The sequence below is a fragment of the Lontra canadensis genome, unplaced genomic scaffold (genome assembly GCF_010015895.1).
Source record: "Lontra canadensis isolate GAN:19392208 unplaced genomic scaffold, GSC_riverotter_1.0 scaffold106, whole genome shotgun sequence".
Classification (NCBI taxonomy): Eukaryota; Metazoa; Chordata; class Mammalia; order Carnivora; family Mustelidae; genus Lontra; species Lontra canadensis.
Genome location: NW_022631100.1, coordinates 1,765,072 through 1,782,542, shown reverse-complemented (window position 1 = coordinate 1,782,542; position 17,471 = coordinate 1,765,072). Strand labels below are relative to the sequence as shown.

The window sequence follows — 17,471 nt, the reverse complement described above, 5'->3', positions numbered from 1 at the left end:
CTTGGCTAATATTAGGAACCCTTTTAGTCTAGAGATCAGGGAATTGAAGACCCCGGAAGGCTGAGCTCAGTGCGAGCCCTCCAGACTCTCAGCTGACCAAGCAGCAGGTCTGACTGGTAGAGGGACCAGTTCAGATGGTATAGGTCCCTCTTGCGATTGTCACTGAGGGGAAGAAGTACCTGAAAATTGGGTTTTCAATGAGTACTTTGTGTGAGATGTAGCTGTCGGTCTCAGGAGAGGTGGGACTTGCAGAGTATCGGTAGGACAAGGTGGCATGACACAGTGAGGCAGCTTCAGAAAAGTCTGTCTTGGTTACGGTTGTGGGAGGGCTGAAAAATATGTCAATATAATGAGAAAAGTTATAGTTTCTAAATTTTTAACCAAATGGAATATCTTCTTTAGTAGTAGGGAAATAATGATAAAAAGAATACTCTGTGGTTAGTTGTAGGCATTATATATCTTGAAGGAAAAAAAAGGGCACTTCTAAAATTAGAATGCAGCCCCAAAATGTTTTTATTTTTTATGAATTGGATTACTCGTCATTTTGAGGTTGCCTTCTGCTAAATTACTTCTTTAACATGAATTGAGTTGACTGTATTTTGTTCAGTCATATTCCTAAATGTTAGATGAAATTCATTTAATGTTTGAACTTTATATTTTTAGATATACTATAAAAGTTACACAGCTGTTGCTTAGAGATGTTGTGTGAATTATTTTGAGAAATCGGATCAGGATTTAGGTCCCATGCCAGTTGATAGTCAGCTGCTACACATTTAAGAGATTAAGCTAACACATGAGGATGTGGGTAGGAACATCATAGGTTAGAATGTTCTGATTCTGCACGTGCAGTATTTTAGGTATCCGTGTGTCATGACAAAGCCTATTTCGTGATTCGGAGACTGGGGGGAAGTTGAGAGTGCTTGCCCATCATTTTGCTGGGTGCTAGAGTAAGAGTGACCACCTGCTCAGGTCAAGATGCATTTCATTAAATCTACTTCAGTTTCATACTTCATCTGGTTAAAATTAATTGATGAGTAGAAAGATTTAGTTTGAATCTTTGTGCCATGATTAACGTGGTAGTTTTAAGATTGAGTTGCTCCCAGGCTTCAGTGAATAGATCTGACACTGTATATATTATTTTCTGTATGCCTGTTTTTCTTAAATTGTATCAGTTTTGTATATTTGTTTAGTGTATAGTGTCTAACCTTCATGGATCATACTTTTTTTAAAAAAAGATTTTATTTATTTATTTGTCAGAGAGAGAGAGCGAGCAAGCATGAATGCGCGTACACGCGAGCACGCACAAGCAGGAAGAGTGGCAGGCAGAGGCAGAGGGAGAAGTAGGCTCCCTGCTGAGCAAGAGCCCGATGCGGGATTCGATCCTAAAACCCTAGCCTCATGACCTGAGCCGAAGACAGCGGCTTAACCAACTGAGTCACCTAGGCATCCCCATGGATCATACTTTTAGCAAAGACATAAAGTAAGAGACATTTCCCCCATTGACTTAAAATACAAAGTTTCATGTTCTTTCTGAAAGGTGATCTCTAATTTTAAAAAGTTTGTAAACATTAAATAATGGTGGTCCGTGGTCACGTGGACATTGTACGTTCATTTGCTCATTCGCTGTTCAGCAAATACTTGAATATGCCTCCAGGTATTAGCACCGTGGGTAGAGGTGATGCAGCTCTCTACGCTGGGACGCCGGGCCTGGTTAACAGGTGATGGGAATCCGGTGGGAATCATCTGGGGTAGGGTGATTACTGGAGTTTGGTGGTGTCGCAGACCTATGTAAGGGCTGGTGTGGGAAGTGGCCAGTCCGAGAGGACTACCTGGGTGTGAACTGGGGAGGTAGATGAGCAGCAGCGCTTAACAAGGTGGTCAGATGAAGAAGGCTTTCCGGATGCTCGGCAGTAAATAGCATGATTAATGGAATGGGGAGAAGAGACTGTTGCCTCAGTGGGAATGATGAGAGTTAGTAAATTGTCGTGATGTAATCTCCCTGAAGAAATTCCAGTAGATTTTGTGCTCTGCTTGAAAATGTCATCACTGAAATTGAAAAAATAAAAACTGCATGGCTTGTCACTTTTCACAGCCATTTAAGACCAAATTGCCCTAAACGTTGAATCTAGTCTAGCAGGCCTACCAGAGAAGCAGTGTGCTTGGCTCTCAGGGTAGCAAACTTGTCTCACCTCAACTTTGAATCCGTGCATGCCCATTTCAGCTTCTTCAGGTAGATGGAAGAGAATCTTACAGCTGAGACTGTGTGAGAATCGCAGGTGCGCTTCCAGCAGGTTCCAGCGGACTCTCTTGCCTGCAGGCGCGGTTGACTGTTTGATAACTCCGCTTTGCCCCGAGTGTCGGAAAAGCATAGCACGGAGGCTTTCTTGTCAAGCACCTTTTTTTCCCTTCTTAAACATGTAATAATTAGCATTCCATCTCGTTTGAACGTTTTGTAGAGCATAGGACGCACCATTCCAAAGTCTCTTGAGTGTCATGCAGTTCATATTGGCTGAAGACACAGGATAGAAGCAGGCTGCTGGTTTTCAGATGACGGCCAGTAATTCTCTTTGATCATGCTGTGCTATAATTACTTTCTGAACACACTGCCAAAGTGTGTGAACAAAACATCATATGCTAGTGACGCCGAAATCATTCCTTGCTTTTATCATGTTTGTTCTGTTGTCAGTGACAGTCACATGACTTTCCATCTGTACGTTTCGTGCCCCCTCCCCTGCCCCACGGGAGGCTTTTGTGGCAGGCCTTGAAACTCAGGCTTCCTCCTGTGGCTCAGCAGCACTCTCGGGTATGTCTGCCTTCTCCTACTGGGGCGCTGGTACCCCTTGGGGCCAGGCTGCGCAGTGTGCCAGCACATGGAGCGGACCATAGGGTGAATGTGGCATACCCACCTAGAGCAGGTTTTGAGGGCGGAACATCATATTCAGATCGGCTGTATGATGGAGTGAATTGCAGAATACTCATTAAATTTTAATAGAAAGCATGAATCTTGCAAGATCTTTGTTGGCCATAGGCTCGTCAGGGCTCCCAGCCTCATGTCGGGCATGTGTGTTGACAGTCCGCTGTGTGCTGTCTCGAATCATCTCTCCTGGGCTTTGTGGTGTGTGGCCGTCGTAGAGTCTAGTTCCCAGAAGTGAAGTATGCTGGCCTTATTTGATTGAGCTCGTGGTGCCGAGGGATCTGGCCTGGCGTGGTCAGGGGCTGGAGTGCTGGTCTGCACGGAGGGGCCTTCCACAGAAAAGAGGCGACAGTGTGCTCTCCCAGCTGTGGTGGACAGGCCAGCATTCTGGACGGGATTTCACAGCATAGGAAGTCATTTTGAGCAGGAGTGAGCAGCTGGTGAATGTTGAATATATTTGCCAGACTGTGTAAATACCTGGTTTGGACCCATGAATGTCCAAGAAGTTCTCTTGGAAAATAAAGGGATTCCTGAGAATGATAGGAAAAGTAGGCTTGCCTCAGCTGGCCCCCTGCCAGCTCGAGCAGCGTCCCGGTGCAGTCGTCAGAGTGTTCAAGGTACTTGGGTGTTATATTCATAGAGATCTGGTTTTCAGTTGACTTTTTTTTTTTCCAAAGATTTTATTTATTTATTTGACAGAGATCACAGTAGGCAGAGAGAGAGGAGGAAGCAGGCTCCCCGCTGAGCAGAGAGCCTGATGCGGGGCTCGATCCCAGGACCCTGAGATCATGACCTGAGCCAAAGGCAGAGGCTTTAACCCACTGAGCCACCCAGTTGCCCCTCAGTTGACTTTTAATTCAAATACTAGACACTAACAGAAAAGCAGCTCAGTAGGACTTGGTGAGCCCACACTCCTTGTAGGTCACATGCAGTAGCAGCTCATTTAAATGCAAACAAGAAGTGAGGCTTGAGCCCTGGGAGGGAGAGCCGAGCAGTGTGCTAGTGCGAGCAGTGTGCTAGTGCGCTGGGGCCGTTTCAAGGCTGTGGTGACTTCCCAGGTCTGCAAACATCCCCTGTGCCCCCCATGGCCACACATGAGGGGGAGCCCCAAACATGGAGGATGGGGAGTCGGTCATGCATACAGCACACACACACTGGGTGATTTGTGCACACATCACAGGCCAAGGGGGCGCCGTCGTCGTTCAGTGGTGGCACACTCACATGTGATTCGGGAGCCCCATTTCTTTGCGGCCCTTGCTCAGCTTGTGGCTGCCTCTGCTGGCCGGAGAGCGTGAGTGTTGCATGCCGCCTTTGCTCATGCTCTCGGGGCGCTTCTAGGATGCAGGTGCTTCTCTGACTCCGCACTGTAGGCGCGCGAACGGAGGCTCGGGGGCCCTATGTGGCCCCGGTGCATCAAAGACGCCTGCTCTGCAGAACCTTCAGGGTGAGACCGGAAGCTGGACTCCAGGCACCGTGGGGGACAAGGGCCCAGTTGGTGTGCCGGTGAATTTGGTGACCTATGTGGACCTTGAGGTGGTTCCGTGAGGACATCTAAGGTCTCTGCATTACCTGGTTGATGAGTAACGTGAATAAACCGTCTCCAACAGTCTCTCTGAAAAGGACGTTCCTTAAGCCAGCAGAAATGTAAATGTATTTTGTCAAAGCCCTAATTAAAATATTCTGAACTGGAGTCTCCTATGCGGAGATAGTGGGACAGTGCATTTCCTGGGTACTGCTTAGATGCATGTCCTTGTTGGGACGGGCCGGTGCTCGGGCTGCTCGCAGAGGGCCGGAGAGGGGTGTCATCTGGGACGGAAGGGGGGTGCCCGGGAGTGTCCATGGGGCCCAAGGGACAGGGGCCTGCTGGAGACGCTCGGGTGCTGGGCTTTCTAGCCGGGCCCAGACAGCGGGGTCTTCGGTACCCTTCCTCCAGGATGGGAAATGGAGGCAGGAGCGCACAGGATGGGGGAAGAAAGGAGGTGGTATGTTGAGGTGTTTGTGACATTTAGGTAGAAATGCATGCTAGGTGGTTGTCTCTGTGGGTTTGGAGCTCAGGAGAGAGGTAGGGGCTGTAAATATCTTTATGGCACTTACAGCTGTTATTGCAACTATGCTGTGGGGCTCTGGAAGCCTTGGGGGGGGTGTGCACGCATGCATGCATGCACACGTGTACATTTGTGTGCATGCATGTGTGTGTGCTTGCGAGCTGACAATAAGGGGGAGGGGACTAGTCACTACCCTGCTGCCAGACTTTATTTTCATCTACACATTGTTCCTAAACTGATCCAATTTAAAACTTTTAGAATTCTTACTTGAATGAATGTGGAAAAATAAAACATGCCAGTCTTTTGTCTTTCCTTTTTATTAACGAAGATTTAAAAATGTACTGTTCTGCATAATTTCCATTACAGGTGTGAAGCGTGTACAGAGTTAGCTGCTTTAGAGAGAAGGCTGCACAGGCATGGACACTTAGTTCTGCTTAGTCCCCCTTCCCCACAAGTTTATTATGAGCAGTTCCAAACATACACAGCAGTTGAAAGAATTATTCAGTGAAAATATGTATACCCACAATCTAGATTCTACCATTAACACTTTTTTAAACATTCTCCAGGACTTTGATTTTCAGCAGTGTGAAATTTATATATTTATTGGATTTTGGCACAAATGTGAAGAAAAAGTTATATGTGTGGGGATGGAGATATATATATATGTATATATATATATTCTTTTTTTATCAAGATATAATTGATGTATTGGTTTCATGTGTACAGCATATAGTGATTTGATGCTTATAGTGGGAAATGATCAACACAGTTAAGTCTAGTTAACATATGTCATTACACACAGTTACAAATATTTTTTTCTTATGATGAGAACTTTAAGACCTGTTGTATCAACTTTCAGATATACATTATATTATTAGTAACTGTACTCTATACCCCCAGAACTGATTTGATAACTGGAAGTTTGTGCCTTTTGACCCCCCTCCATATCCTACTCCTTCCCTTCCCCCGCTTCTGGCAACCATCTCTCTGATCATTAATATTTCCCTAGACTTGTTTCATCACATTCCTGTCCATTTATCCATTTCCATGTGTGTGTGTGTATAAATTATTTATTTAGGTGTATGTCCAAGAAGTAAGGTTCAGTCACAAGTGCACGGTGTTTTAAGTATTCAGTATGTGTATCATTCACTAGGGCCCAGTAATAGTTTTCCTTCCTCTTGTGGCAAAATATACATGGTGAAATAAACCATTGGGTGAGTTTTGACAGATGAACGCACCCATGTAACCCAAACCCCTTTCCAGACACAGAACATTGTGGGGGCGAGGGCAGAGTTCCCATTTCCTCCTGGCTTTTATCTCTCTCCTCCACGGATAACCACTGTTCTGCTCACTTTCTTTTTTATTTATTATTTATTTATTATTTTTTTAAAGATTTTATTTATTTGACAGAGATCACAAGTAGGCAGAGAGGCAGGCAGAGAGAGAGGAGGAAGCATCCGCATGGAGCAGAGAGCCCGATGTGGGGCTCGATACCAGGACCTGAGCTGAAGGCAGAGGCTTTAACCCACTGAGCTACCCAGGCGTCCCCGCCCCCCGTTCTGCTCACTTTCTACATTGATTAGCGTTTCTGGTTCTAGAACTTCATTTGTTAGGAGTCACAGAATGTGGACTTTGTGTAAGTCTTCCTTCACGGTGGGGTGCAGGTGCCGTCACCTGCATTGTTGCAGGTTCTTGATGGGTGCTAGGGCGTTGTGTGAGCAGATCACAGTTGCCTGTTCTCCTGTTGGTGGCAGTTTGGGCACTCTCTGGGTCTGTTGGCCACACTGGCGTGGGGGCAGCGGCTGATGCGGCCATGCTGTATTTGCAGAGGTGCGTTGCGTCTCACTTCCAGTCCCATGTTGCGTAAGTTACAGGGGAGAATCAATACTTGACTGTGAAACCAGCTTTGTGTTACAGGCTAATGTCAGTGTTCTGAGCGCTGCTACGGTGGGCAAGGCTCAGCGAGGAGTCCAGTAGTTTAATTGTATTCTATACATTTCAACTTAGGGTATTTTCAACTTAAAATGGATTTATCAGGATGTAACCCCATCCCGTCATGAGTCGAGGAAGATCTGTATTTAGTTGTAGTTTTAAAAGACAGATCCTGGATGTGTGCCAGATTCATGTTTTGTGTTTATTCTCCTCCTCTGCGCCTTGCCTATCTATTCCCTCCACCCTCCTGTCTTTCTGTACCAGCTTTATTGAGCTATTATTTATATTCATACATACTCCGTTTCTTAAAGGTGTATTTTGAAGAGAGTAAATTTTGATTTGCCAACTCTTTTCTTCTATGACTTTTGCCTGCTCCCAGTTCATGGGGACCCTCTCCTGTTTCCTTCTAAAACCTCTCTGAGTTTAGCTTGTATATTTAAGGTGATGATGTGTCTTGAACTAATTTTGTTGTGTGGTGTGTGGTGTGGATTGACATTTGTGTCCCTATTGCTTCTTGAAGAGAAGTTCGTGGTCATCTGAATTGTTCTCTTGTATGTAATATTTCATTTCTTTCTGGTGTTTCAAGCATATCTCTTCATCTTGGACTACAGTATGCCTGTGGGGGTTGCTTCTATGTGTTTATGCCTCACTTTTATTTATTTATTTTTTGCGGTCCTGTACTCTTTCCGCGTGTATGTTAGACCTGCTGCTGCTCCCCACAGGCCCCTGAACCACTGCTTATTCCACCCCCCCAGTCTTTTTTCCTCTCTCATCTTTATATGGGGTAATCTCTATTGATATATTGTAAAGTGTACCAATTCTTTCCCTGCCATTTCCATTCCGTTGAGCCATCTAGAGAATTTTCAGTTTAACAATAAAGAAAACAGTATTTTTCAGTAGTGGGAATTTCTCCTCTGATATTTCCTGTCTTTCCATTATCAGTGCATTTACTTTATGCCTTTGGACGCAGTGAGAGTAGCTGCCTTCAGTCCAGCGTTGGTCGCCTTCATCTTGTGCATGGGCTCTTGTACCTGTCCCTTTTCTGGAGACCCCTGCGTATTTTCACGGACTGACGGACCTGGTTCGAGATATGCTGCGGACCCTGTGGCTGCCCTTGAGGTACCCTGAAAGGTGTTGGTGATGTCCTGGCAGGCCGGTAGCTTGGCTGAACTTGAACTGTACATTCAGTCTGTGTAGCTGTCAGCCATCACTGGGTGCTGTGCTTAGAAGCTGCTGGCACCTGCGTCATGTCAGGGCTCCCTGGGAGGGGCAGGCAGAGTGTGTACACGAATCTAGCCCGCTTTCCTCCACGCGATGTGTTCCCTGAGAGTCATCCGCCACTTTTCCAGCCCCCTGGATTGCCCTCAACTCTAGCTTTTGCTTCTTTAAACTAGGAAGACTGGCGTTTTCTGTTGGCACCGATCTGCCAGGTAGTACCGTCCCTGGGTCCTGTCCTCAGGCTGAGAGCAGTACAATTCAGGGATCTCCTCCTGCATTTTTCCTTTTCTGCCAGAGCGGACTCCTTTCCGATCACTCTTTAAAGAGCACTTCCAGATCGTTTTTCTGTCCATCTTACCCAGAGTTTATAGCTTTATCAATGGGAGGGTCATTTGGGAAGGAGCTAGCCAGAAACAGAACCCTCTTGGCATGGATTTTTGTCAGCGGGGAGGAAGTTGAGATCCTACAGGATTCTGCTTCAGTTCTTTCCCAGTCTTAGGTGGTACCTGTTTTTTCCCCTGTTGCTCATACATGTTTACTGAATTATTACCTCAGGAAATTAATAACCTACCAGAGTGAGAATATAAAGAGAAATAAGTGAAACTGCGTCCAGCCCAGCCCCACACCCATTTTTACTTCCAAGTCGGGCCTACCCTGGCCCTGTGTGGTGTCTTTATAGCTAAAATCAGCCAGACTTGCTATTTTGAAAAACTTTTTTTAAAAAGATTTTATTTTTAAGTAAGCTCTACGCCCAACATGGGGCTTGAACTCACACTCCCGAGATCAAGAGTTGTCCGCTTCTCTGACGGAGCCAGCCAGGTGCCCCCTGGGTATTTTTAACTCAATTGCTTGAATGTTCTTTGGGCTGCTTTGGTATATAACCTGATGAAAGTTATGTGAGGCAAAAGGCCTCAGGAAAAAGGGGAAATAACCTCTATTTAGTCGTTCTGAGGAAAACTTCTTGTTAATGGGAAGATTTGCTAGGATAGTGAAATGAAGTGTTTCCGTGTATCTCTCCTTCTGTGACTGTTTCTGAATGTCTGTACTTTGTGTGAGCTCTCATGCTGTTAGGTGTGCCTGGTGCACTGGGAACTGGTCTTTGACACTGCAAGTTCGATTTAAGGAGATGGGGGGCTGGATAAAGAATATGTGCTGTGTGTGTCTGTCATGTGTGAAGTGCCATGGGGTGTATGAGTTTGAGGTTATCTTGGCTTTTAAAAGAAATACTGTAAGTACTGTATTGTACATTTGTGCTAACAGAATAGACTTAAGAGTTCTCGTCATAAGAAACATATTTTTTACCATGTGTGGTGGTGAATGTGAACTAGATTTATTGTGGTAATTTTCACAGTATATACAAATACTGAATCGTGTGTATACCTGAAGCTAATATAATGGGGGGAAAGTTTAAGGTCTTAGGGACAGACAAGAGGGTGTCCGGTCTGTGTGGTGTGTAGTTCTTAATGGCCATACAGTTAAATGATAGTGAAACTGCAGCGGCTTCAAACAATATGCGTTCATTACCACACGGTTCCTGTGGGTCAGGAATCTGGGTGCGTGTTAGTAAATAAGTGCCGTCCAGACGCCAGCCAGGGCTGTGGTCCTGAGCCACCTCACCCCTGGGAAGAGCTGCCTCTAGGCTCATTCACAGAGTTAGTGGTCGGATTCAGTTGCTTGTGGGCTGTTGAACTAGGGGGTTCTGTTCCTTCCTGGTGGGTGGCCTTGTCGTGGGCCTTCCCCACAAATGGAAGCCACTGTTTCTGTAAATTAACCTTGGAAATGACATTCTGTAACTTTTGCCAAAGAATAGAAGATCACACAAGGGCATGAGTACTAGGAAGTTGGGGGCGCTGGGAGTCTCCTGTCTGGTTGTTGTTGGAAGGAGGGAAGGAGATGTGAATTGTTTCTCATAAGTGTGTACTTACAGCGGGGTGGGGGGGGGCGCGGCAGAAATGTACACGGGTCAGAGATTTTAAACCCTGAGTTTGTAACAAGGAAGCAGTGGGTCGTCAGTAACAACCCAAAGAGAAAAGTCTTGTAGTGAGAAAGAAATGAGAGTAGCAGAGTATCTCAAAGGAGGATAACAAAACTTTAAATTCTTACCATAACAAGTTAGATTCATTCTAGAAAATGTCATCATCTTTGTTTTCATTATTAATACTAATTTCCTAAAATTTGTGTTAAGATACAACCTTCACCCAAATGCAAGTAAGATTAATGAATATAGTTTTATTCTTTGATGGGCAAAAGTATTTTCTTACATTTTCTTAATATTAAAAGCTATTATATATATTTTTTTATTATGGCAAAATACACATAACTAAATTTACCATCTTAGTCCATTTTTGGTGTACAGTTCAGTGGTCTTAACTACAGTCACATGGTTATGTAACCATCACTGCCATCCATCTCCAGAACTTTGTCATCAACCCAAATTGAAACAACCCATTGAATCACTCCTCACCTTTCACTCCCTCCAGCTCATGGCAACCACCATTCCCCTTCCTGTCTTTGAGTTCCACTTCTCTGGGTGCCTCACGTAAATGGCATTTGTCCTTCTGTGACTTGTTAATTTCACTCAGCATAATGTCCTCAAGGTTCATCTGTGTTATAGCAGGTGTCAGGATTTCCTTCCTTTTTAAGACTGATATTCCATTGTGTGTACAGTTGATCTTGGACAATATGGGGTTTAGGGTGCTGATCCCTCACACAGTCAAAAATCTGTGTATAATTTGCGACTTGAAAAAACTTCACTATGAATAGCTTCCTGTTAACCAGAAGCCTCACCATCCCATGAACAGTTGATTAGCACATATCCTGTATGTTGTATGAATTATATATCGTATTCTTACCATAAAGTAAGCTGGAGAGAAGGAAATGTTAAGGAGCTCAAAAGAAGAGCAAACATTTACAGGACTTCACTGTGTCCATCTGAAATCCACACACAGTTGCAACCCATGTTGTTTGAGAGTCCGTCGTATCCAGGTTCTTTTCTCTTAGCTTCATGTAAAGTAGAACATGAAGAAGAATGTGGAAATAGTAGAACACTTTGAGGAGGTGGTTTTGTGGAACTAATATAATTGATCATTAGAGTCTACTTTATTCATTAGAAAGAGTCCACTTTATTCAAGTAGAGTGGTCCTGAGTCCATACTCTGAAGCTGACTGGCCGCTCTGAATTTCACTTCTGCCCCTGCTGACCAGTATCTACCAGTAAGGTTGGTGGGTAGATAAATGAATTAATAAAGGCAAAGCACATAGAACAGTGTGTGATACTTTGTGTTGTATTCATATAGTTATATTTTTATTAGTGTCATTTTCTCCACAGCACTGGCTCAGGAATTAATGACCTGTGTCACCGAAATGTCTCTGGGTTTTAGGTCTTTGATGATGTAAAGTGATTGGGGTTCTTTATGACCTTGATTTTAAGAGGGGATGTGACAGTCTGGACTAGAGAGTACAGAGAGTGGTACCATTAGTACATTTTACCTCCTTCATTTTGTTAGGATTTTTGTCCTTGCAGTTAAGTAATACGTTAAAACATATTTTTAAATTTAAGTATTTAAAAAATACTGGTTTATAGATAGCGGTAGAGCACAGTCCTCTGAAGCAGTTGGTTTTAATTTTTAGGAAAATACCATTTGCTTTCCTTTGGGAACCTAGTCTTCCTTCCTGTAGGCCCCAGGAAAGGCAGGAGGGCTTGAATTTGCCTGTGTTCCTTTGCAGTAAGGCCAGCCTCCTTCCCAGTACCCAGCCTGAGTCGTGCACTGAGGCAGGCTTCCACCCAGGCTCTTTCCTGTCCTGCTGTTCCCTTGACTTCAGCCCAGCACGACTTCATTTTCTTCTCTCCCCACAGATGCCTCCAGCTCTTGTCCTTGCTTCCTTGCTTCCTCCTCTCGTGTGGTTCTGAGCTTTCCGGAGCTGTGCCTTCTCATTTCCTTTGTCGCTCCTCTCTTTCCAGCTACATTGTGGGCAGAGCTGGGCGGTTCTTCTTGTCACTGTCATGCTGACCGGCTTGTGCGTTTTGTGTGCTTGCCCAAGTCAAGAGGTGTAGTCATGACTAAAGCTAGATGGTGCCTCTGGGTGTCTGGGGGATGCCCTCCTCACCTCTGAACACGCACGGCTGCGTGCAGTGAGCGCCTCCTCGAAGGTACTTTTTCTACATTTTACCCAACTCAATGATTTTTCCCCATTTTAAGAGATTTGTTTCATCCTACAGGACAACCCAACAGATTTGCTGAAACATTTCCTGAAACATGCTGTTTGCCTTAGATAGATGGATCATTTTCTTTTGTGACTATGGATCAGTTAATAAACTCGATTGCATTTGTACTTCACACGTGAATATAGATGTTGTGCGATGAAGAGTTCAGTAGTGTCACATTGGTGTTTTCTTTTTTTAAGATTTTATTTATTTATTTGACAGAGAGACATCATAAGTAGGCAGAGAGGCAGGCGGGGGGCGGGGGGGGGAAGCAGGCCCCCATGCTGAGTGGAGAGCCCGATGCGGGACTTGATCCCAGGACCCTGAGACCATGAGCCAAAGGAAGAGGTTTAACCCACTGAGTCACCCAGGCGCCCTTTTATTTTCCCTTTTTTCCCTTTTTAACCTTAGTATTTCTCAGAAGAGTGATGTATGCCTCTGTGGTCTTTATGGGAAGTTTTGCTCTTCTACATATTTGGAACTGCTGCCTCCCAGATGGTTTCTTCGCCTTGCAGATAACAGATTGTTTGCTGCCTTTCCTTGTTCTCTCTGTGTCTCTTTCACGTCTTTTCCTGTGTCCTTTGGTGGCACCTGTCACTAGCAGGCAGCTTTCCCTCTGAATCTTAGCAAGGTGGTTCTTTCCCGCCTGCCCCAGGATGGAATATGAAGGAGAAAATCTTCATCAGCATTTCCTAAATGTGCCCTGTAGTGGAAGCCCTCAAATCCAGTGTGACCTGTCCTCGTGATGAAGGTTGGATCTCTGAACTCGTTCAAGCTTGGTGTCCTTAAAAATGATTTATGCTTGTAAACGTTATAGTCTCTTAAAATATACATGTTAGTTCTGTAGCCTTTTTCTGGTAAGCTTTTAGTGTTGGTCTGGTGACGAGAATTCTCTCCGTTTTCTTTCCTAAGGCACAGTTGTGCCTTGTCTTGAGTGCAGCCTTGGTTTCTTTAAAGTGGAGGGAGAACGGAGATGCACACGAAGTATTCTGACTGTGGAGGACACTATTCCCCATTGGTGAGTGCACCCGATCTCTGGCCTTTCCTCCCTCCGCAGAGGTGAGGGGTGCAGTGGAACTGAAAGTTTCCACCCTCTAAGCATGGTGTGGTTTTTCCAGTAGCTGGCCCGCATCGGGAAGTGTAGACACACTCCCTGACCGGGAGATTCCAGGGGTTTTAGGAGCTCTGTGCCTGGAGCCAGGGCAAAGACCAGATAATTTTTATGACAACACAGATGTCTGTCTAGTGAGGAGAGGTCCTCAGATGTTGTGGAATGGAATTGGAAGGACTTGGCTTGCATTCATCACTGAGGACCCCAGCGGGTGGTGCCGTTGCTTCTTGTCTGGGCCTTGCTGTGGCTTGTAGGACGACAGTTATTCGGGCATGACCTGTCCCTCACAGCTTGCCACACAGCGTGTTACTTTTTCTTCTCTTTAATCTCGGCTTTTCTTTGTGCTTCTTGGCTTTGCTTAGATTTGGGTCTGTATTTTTAGTATCTCATTTTGAAGATTTTTTTTTTTTTAAAGATTTTATTTATTTATTTGACAGAGAGAGATCACCAGTAGGCAGAGAGGCAGACAGAGAGAGAGAGAGAGAGAGGAGGAAGCAGGCCCCCTGCCGAGCAGAGAGCCTGATGCGGAGCTTGATCCCAGGACCCTGAGATCATACCTGAGCCAAAGGCAGAGGCTTAACCCACTGAGCCACACAGGTGCCCGATTTCTTTTCATCTTCATTAGAAAACTAGTCAACTAATTTTGGCATTTGTGTCCTCTCTTGGCTGCTTGGATATGTCTGTCTTTGTTTCTGTGGTGATAGCTTTCCCCGGGCAATGGAAGTGACCAGACACTTGATTGCTACGTAGCTTGTATCTATCTTGATTAATCAAGGGTGAGTTGAAGCTGTTGAGTTAACTGTGTACTTCACTGTGTGGAATGTCTCGAGCTGCCCACTCCAGTGCAATGGTGGAGAAAAATGGAGGAAACAGTGGGGACATTGTGTCGAACTCTCTTGGTTTTAGATTTCCTATGTATATTAAAAAGGGTTTTGTTTTGTTTTGTTTTTAGTCATGGAATGACTTAATTTACAGCAAATGGGGGTTTGTTGCTTTGGCTTCTGTGATCCCATTGCGACTTATGGAGGAGAAACTGAATTATGAATTTAGGAAACGTGTGTCCAAAATACTAATTTTTTTGAAAACTGGAAAATACTGTTTTGTTATTTACAATTATTAGTAGATTTCTTGGATTATTTGCTGTAAGGGGCACTTTGCCTTAGCTTTTTTCATGTAATCTTTGTGTGAGGTCCTGAAAATGCTGTCACTTCACAAATATTTCTGTTGTGAGTGATGAAGATTTCAACTTCTGTGCTGACAAATGCTCTTTAATCAGGTGTTTAGAAATCACGCCTTTGTCATTAACTTGCTTTTATTCCCAGGACTAGTGTACCAAGAAATTTCAGTGCAACATGAAAATTTAGACAGTACCACTCTATTTCAGTGTTTGTGCTATACATACATTGTTATGAGTTAGTTTTTGTAAAGTTTCTCTGATGGAAAATTAGAAATAATGATGACCTCACTGTTCTGAAGTGACTGTTGTCACTCAGTCCTGTGACCCCTGTGGGTCTTGCCCTGATCATCTGTCATCAAGTCATGTGACGAGTAAACCACAGGCTGTTGAGGGATGGGGCAGGAGTGTAAGAGGGGAGGGCCTGAAAGGGATTTTTTGCTTTTGAGGGTATTGGCCAAGAACTGTCGTGATTAGCGGTTTAAAATCTTTGAGACTAAAATTGATAGGTGAGCAGTGCTTTTGTTAAGGATGAGGTTGGATGAGCTACTTAGGGGCATCTCCATTAACTTCTCTTTAAGCGTCAGATGTGTATCTTTTCATCTGTTGCTCACTCTTGGAATTTGACTCTAAAAAATAAGATATGGTATGAAGTAATAAAATTCAAATCAGTCTTTTTTCCCCCAGTAGTATTATAGAATATTTAAAAGATGAACCTAGTACTTAATATGTAATTCAGATCATCTCTACATTTTATTTCTGTATGTATCTCAGTCTTACTTGGTAACAGATAATTGAAACAAAGCTGAGATTTAAAGATTCTATCATGGAAATAGTCTTTCTGTTAATATTTGTCTATGAAGTTTAGAATTAAAAATCTAGAAGGATCTTTAAAAATTATCTCACTTTTACATGAAGAAATTGAGGACATAGTCTGTCGTCTTCCCAAATGGAAACAGGGCCTTAGTCTCATTGCCATTCACTGATTGTTGGTGGCCTCTCCGTATTTCAAGGGGCAAATAGAGCTTATCAGAATTTGTTTTGTAGACCTTGAAGCAAGCCTGATGGTAAAACTAATCTTGCCAGTAAAGAGTGGGTAATCACAGGTCATCAGTATTATAAGCAGATGTCCAGTTGAACAAATGGTGGTTAATTTATACTTGCAGTTGTATTCAGTTTCATGAGCATGTTAGATACTCAGCGTATTTGATGAGAAAACCATTCTTGTGTTGCTTGTCTCTGCTGTTTGTGGACCCGGACCTCCTCCGGTCCCTCACCACACTTAAGTTTTTGGTCTCTTCTCCGCATCAGATTCTGCTCATAATGGCCAGAAGCCACTGTCTTTCTTGTTCTAGTACCCAGGAAAGCACTGATTGTTTGCTAACTCTGCATAGCTGTATGGGAAACTTAGCATATTTCAAATATCTTAAGTTTGCATATTTTATTTTTCACAGTGAACAGAGTATCTGTCAGGCAAGAGCTGCTGTTATGGTGTACGATGACGCCAACAAGAAGTGGGTACCAGCTGGTGGCTCCACTGGGTTCAGCAGAGTTCACATCTATCACCACACAGGCAACAACACGTTCCGAGTGGTGGGCAGGAAGATTCAGGACCATCAGGTAAGTGTCTGTTAATTAAATTCTTGCTGCAAGTTGTCTTGAATTATAAAAGGACTTGTGAAATAGTGAGCTGCAGTAGTGCTTTGCCAGTGCAGTCAGCACGTTCTGTGTGGGAGAACCGGGTACCGGTCTTCCTTCCCATTGTTTCCCCCTTTTAGGAGCCATGCATTTGGGTGAGGATTTAGAGCTAATTGCCCAAAAATACAAATACAACTTTAAATTATGAACATGTGTCAGGTCTTTTGGACTTCCAATTAACTAGGTTTGGGAATCTGGAATAAATTTAGGACAAACAAAAATGTGAAATACGATTTAAGGAGCAGATTGTATGTTTAAGGAATTGATTTCCTGCCGAAGGTGTGGGGCTAGAGGGAAGAGTTGAAAGTGTACATAGTTTCAGAAAGTACTGTTGAACTCATGTGTGATAGAAAAATTGTAGGTGTCAAGGTTTTTGGGAGAGTTAGGCTTTTGCGACGCATATCTGGGATGAAAACTAAACTTCTATCTATTTCCCGCCCTGGATTTCTCAGAAGGATGACGGAATTTATCAGATGACTTGATTTCTTGACCAGGAGCAGTAGATAGAGGAAAATGTAGATGGAGTCTTACTAGCATTAAGTATATGCTAATAGCAGCAAGAACTTCTCTAAAGGACAGCTTTACGAAATACTTTGGTTCCACTAAGATGGTGGAATCAACCAGGGTTAGCCACATGCAGGAAAAGTGGACCAGATTTCCAGCTGAGTCCTTAACCAAAGACAGGTCCCTAGGTTTCCACTAGGACGCCCTGAGGTGTGGTGTGTAGCAGGATGCTGCAGCAGTCCTGTGTTATAGGGTGGTGGTTACAAACTGCGAATACCAGGGACTTAGGTTCGTCATGGTTGCACACAGTGGCTGTGGGCTTGTGAGCGGTCGGGCTCTGAGACCACAGTTTGGGGTGCAGGGCGGGGCTGCATGCCAGCCTGCACACTGTCAGCCTGGGATGCAAATGTGTTTGTGGCTTTCTGAAAGATGGGATCCTCCAGCTTCACTTACACAGCCATGGTCCGGAGATTAACAGACACTGGTGACCCTCCTGGGACACCCCGCAGAAATGCGTGCAGTAAGGAGTCGGCCTGCGGATAGAGCAGTTCCCCCACTTAATGCAAACTGCCCAGCCTGCCCCCCTTCCTGCCTTCGCAGGGTCCTTTCTCCCTCTTTTGGCCCCCCTGGACCCCACCCTACCCTGTTCTTTCCCTCCTCGGTCTCCCCCTC

At 44.5% G+C, this 17,471-nt stretch overlaps 1 protein-coding gene across 11 annotated transcripts in view; it reads left to right on the top strand.

The window, feature by feature from the left end:
- Positions 1 to 17,471, top strand: part of ENAH (ENAH actin regulator) — a 129,775-nt gene that overhangs the window by 45,081 nt on the left and 67,223 nt on the right. For all 11 annotated transcript variants that reach the window (XM_032838835.1, XM_032838842.1, XM_032838844.1 and 8 more), the window contains exon 2: positions 16,052 to 16,217. In XM_032838835.1, the coding sequence (XP_032694726.1) occupies positions 16,052 to 16,217 (166 nt within the window). The remainder of the gene's footprint in view (positions 1 to 16,051; positions 16,218 to 17,471) is intronic.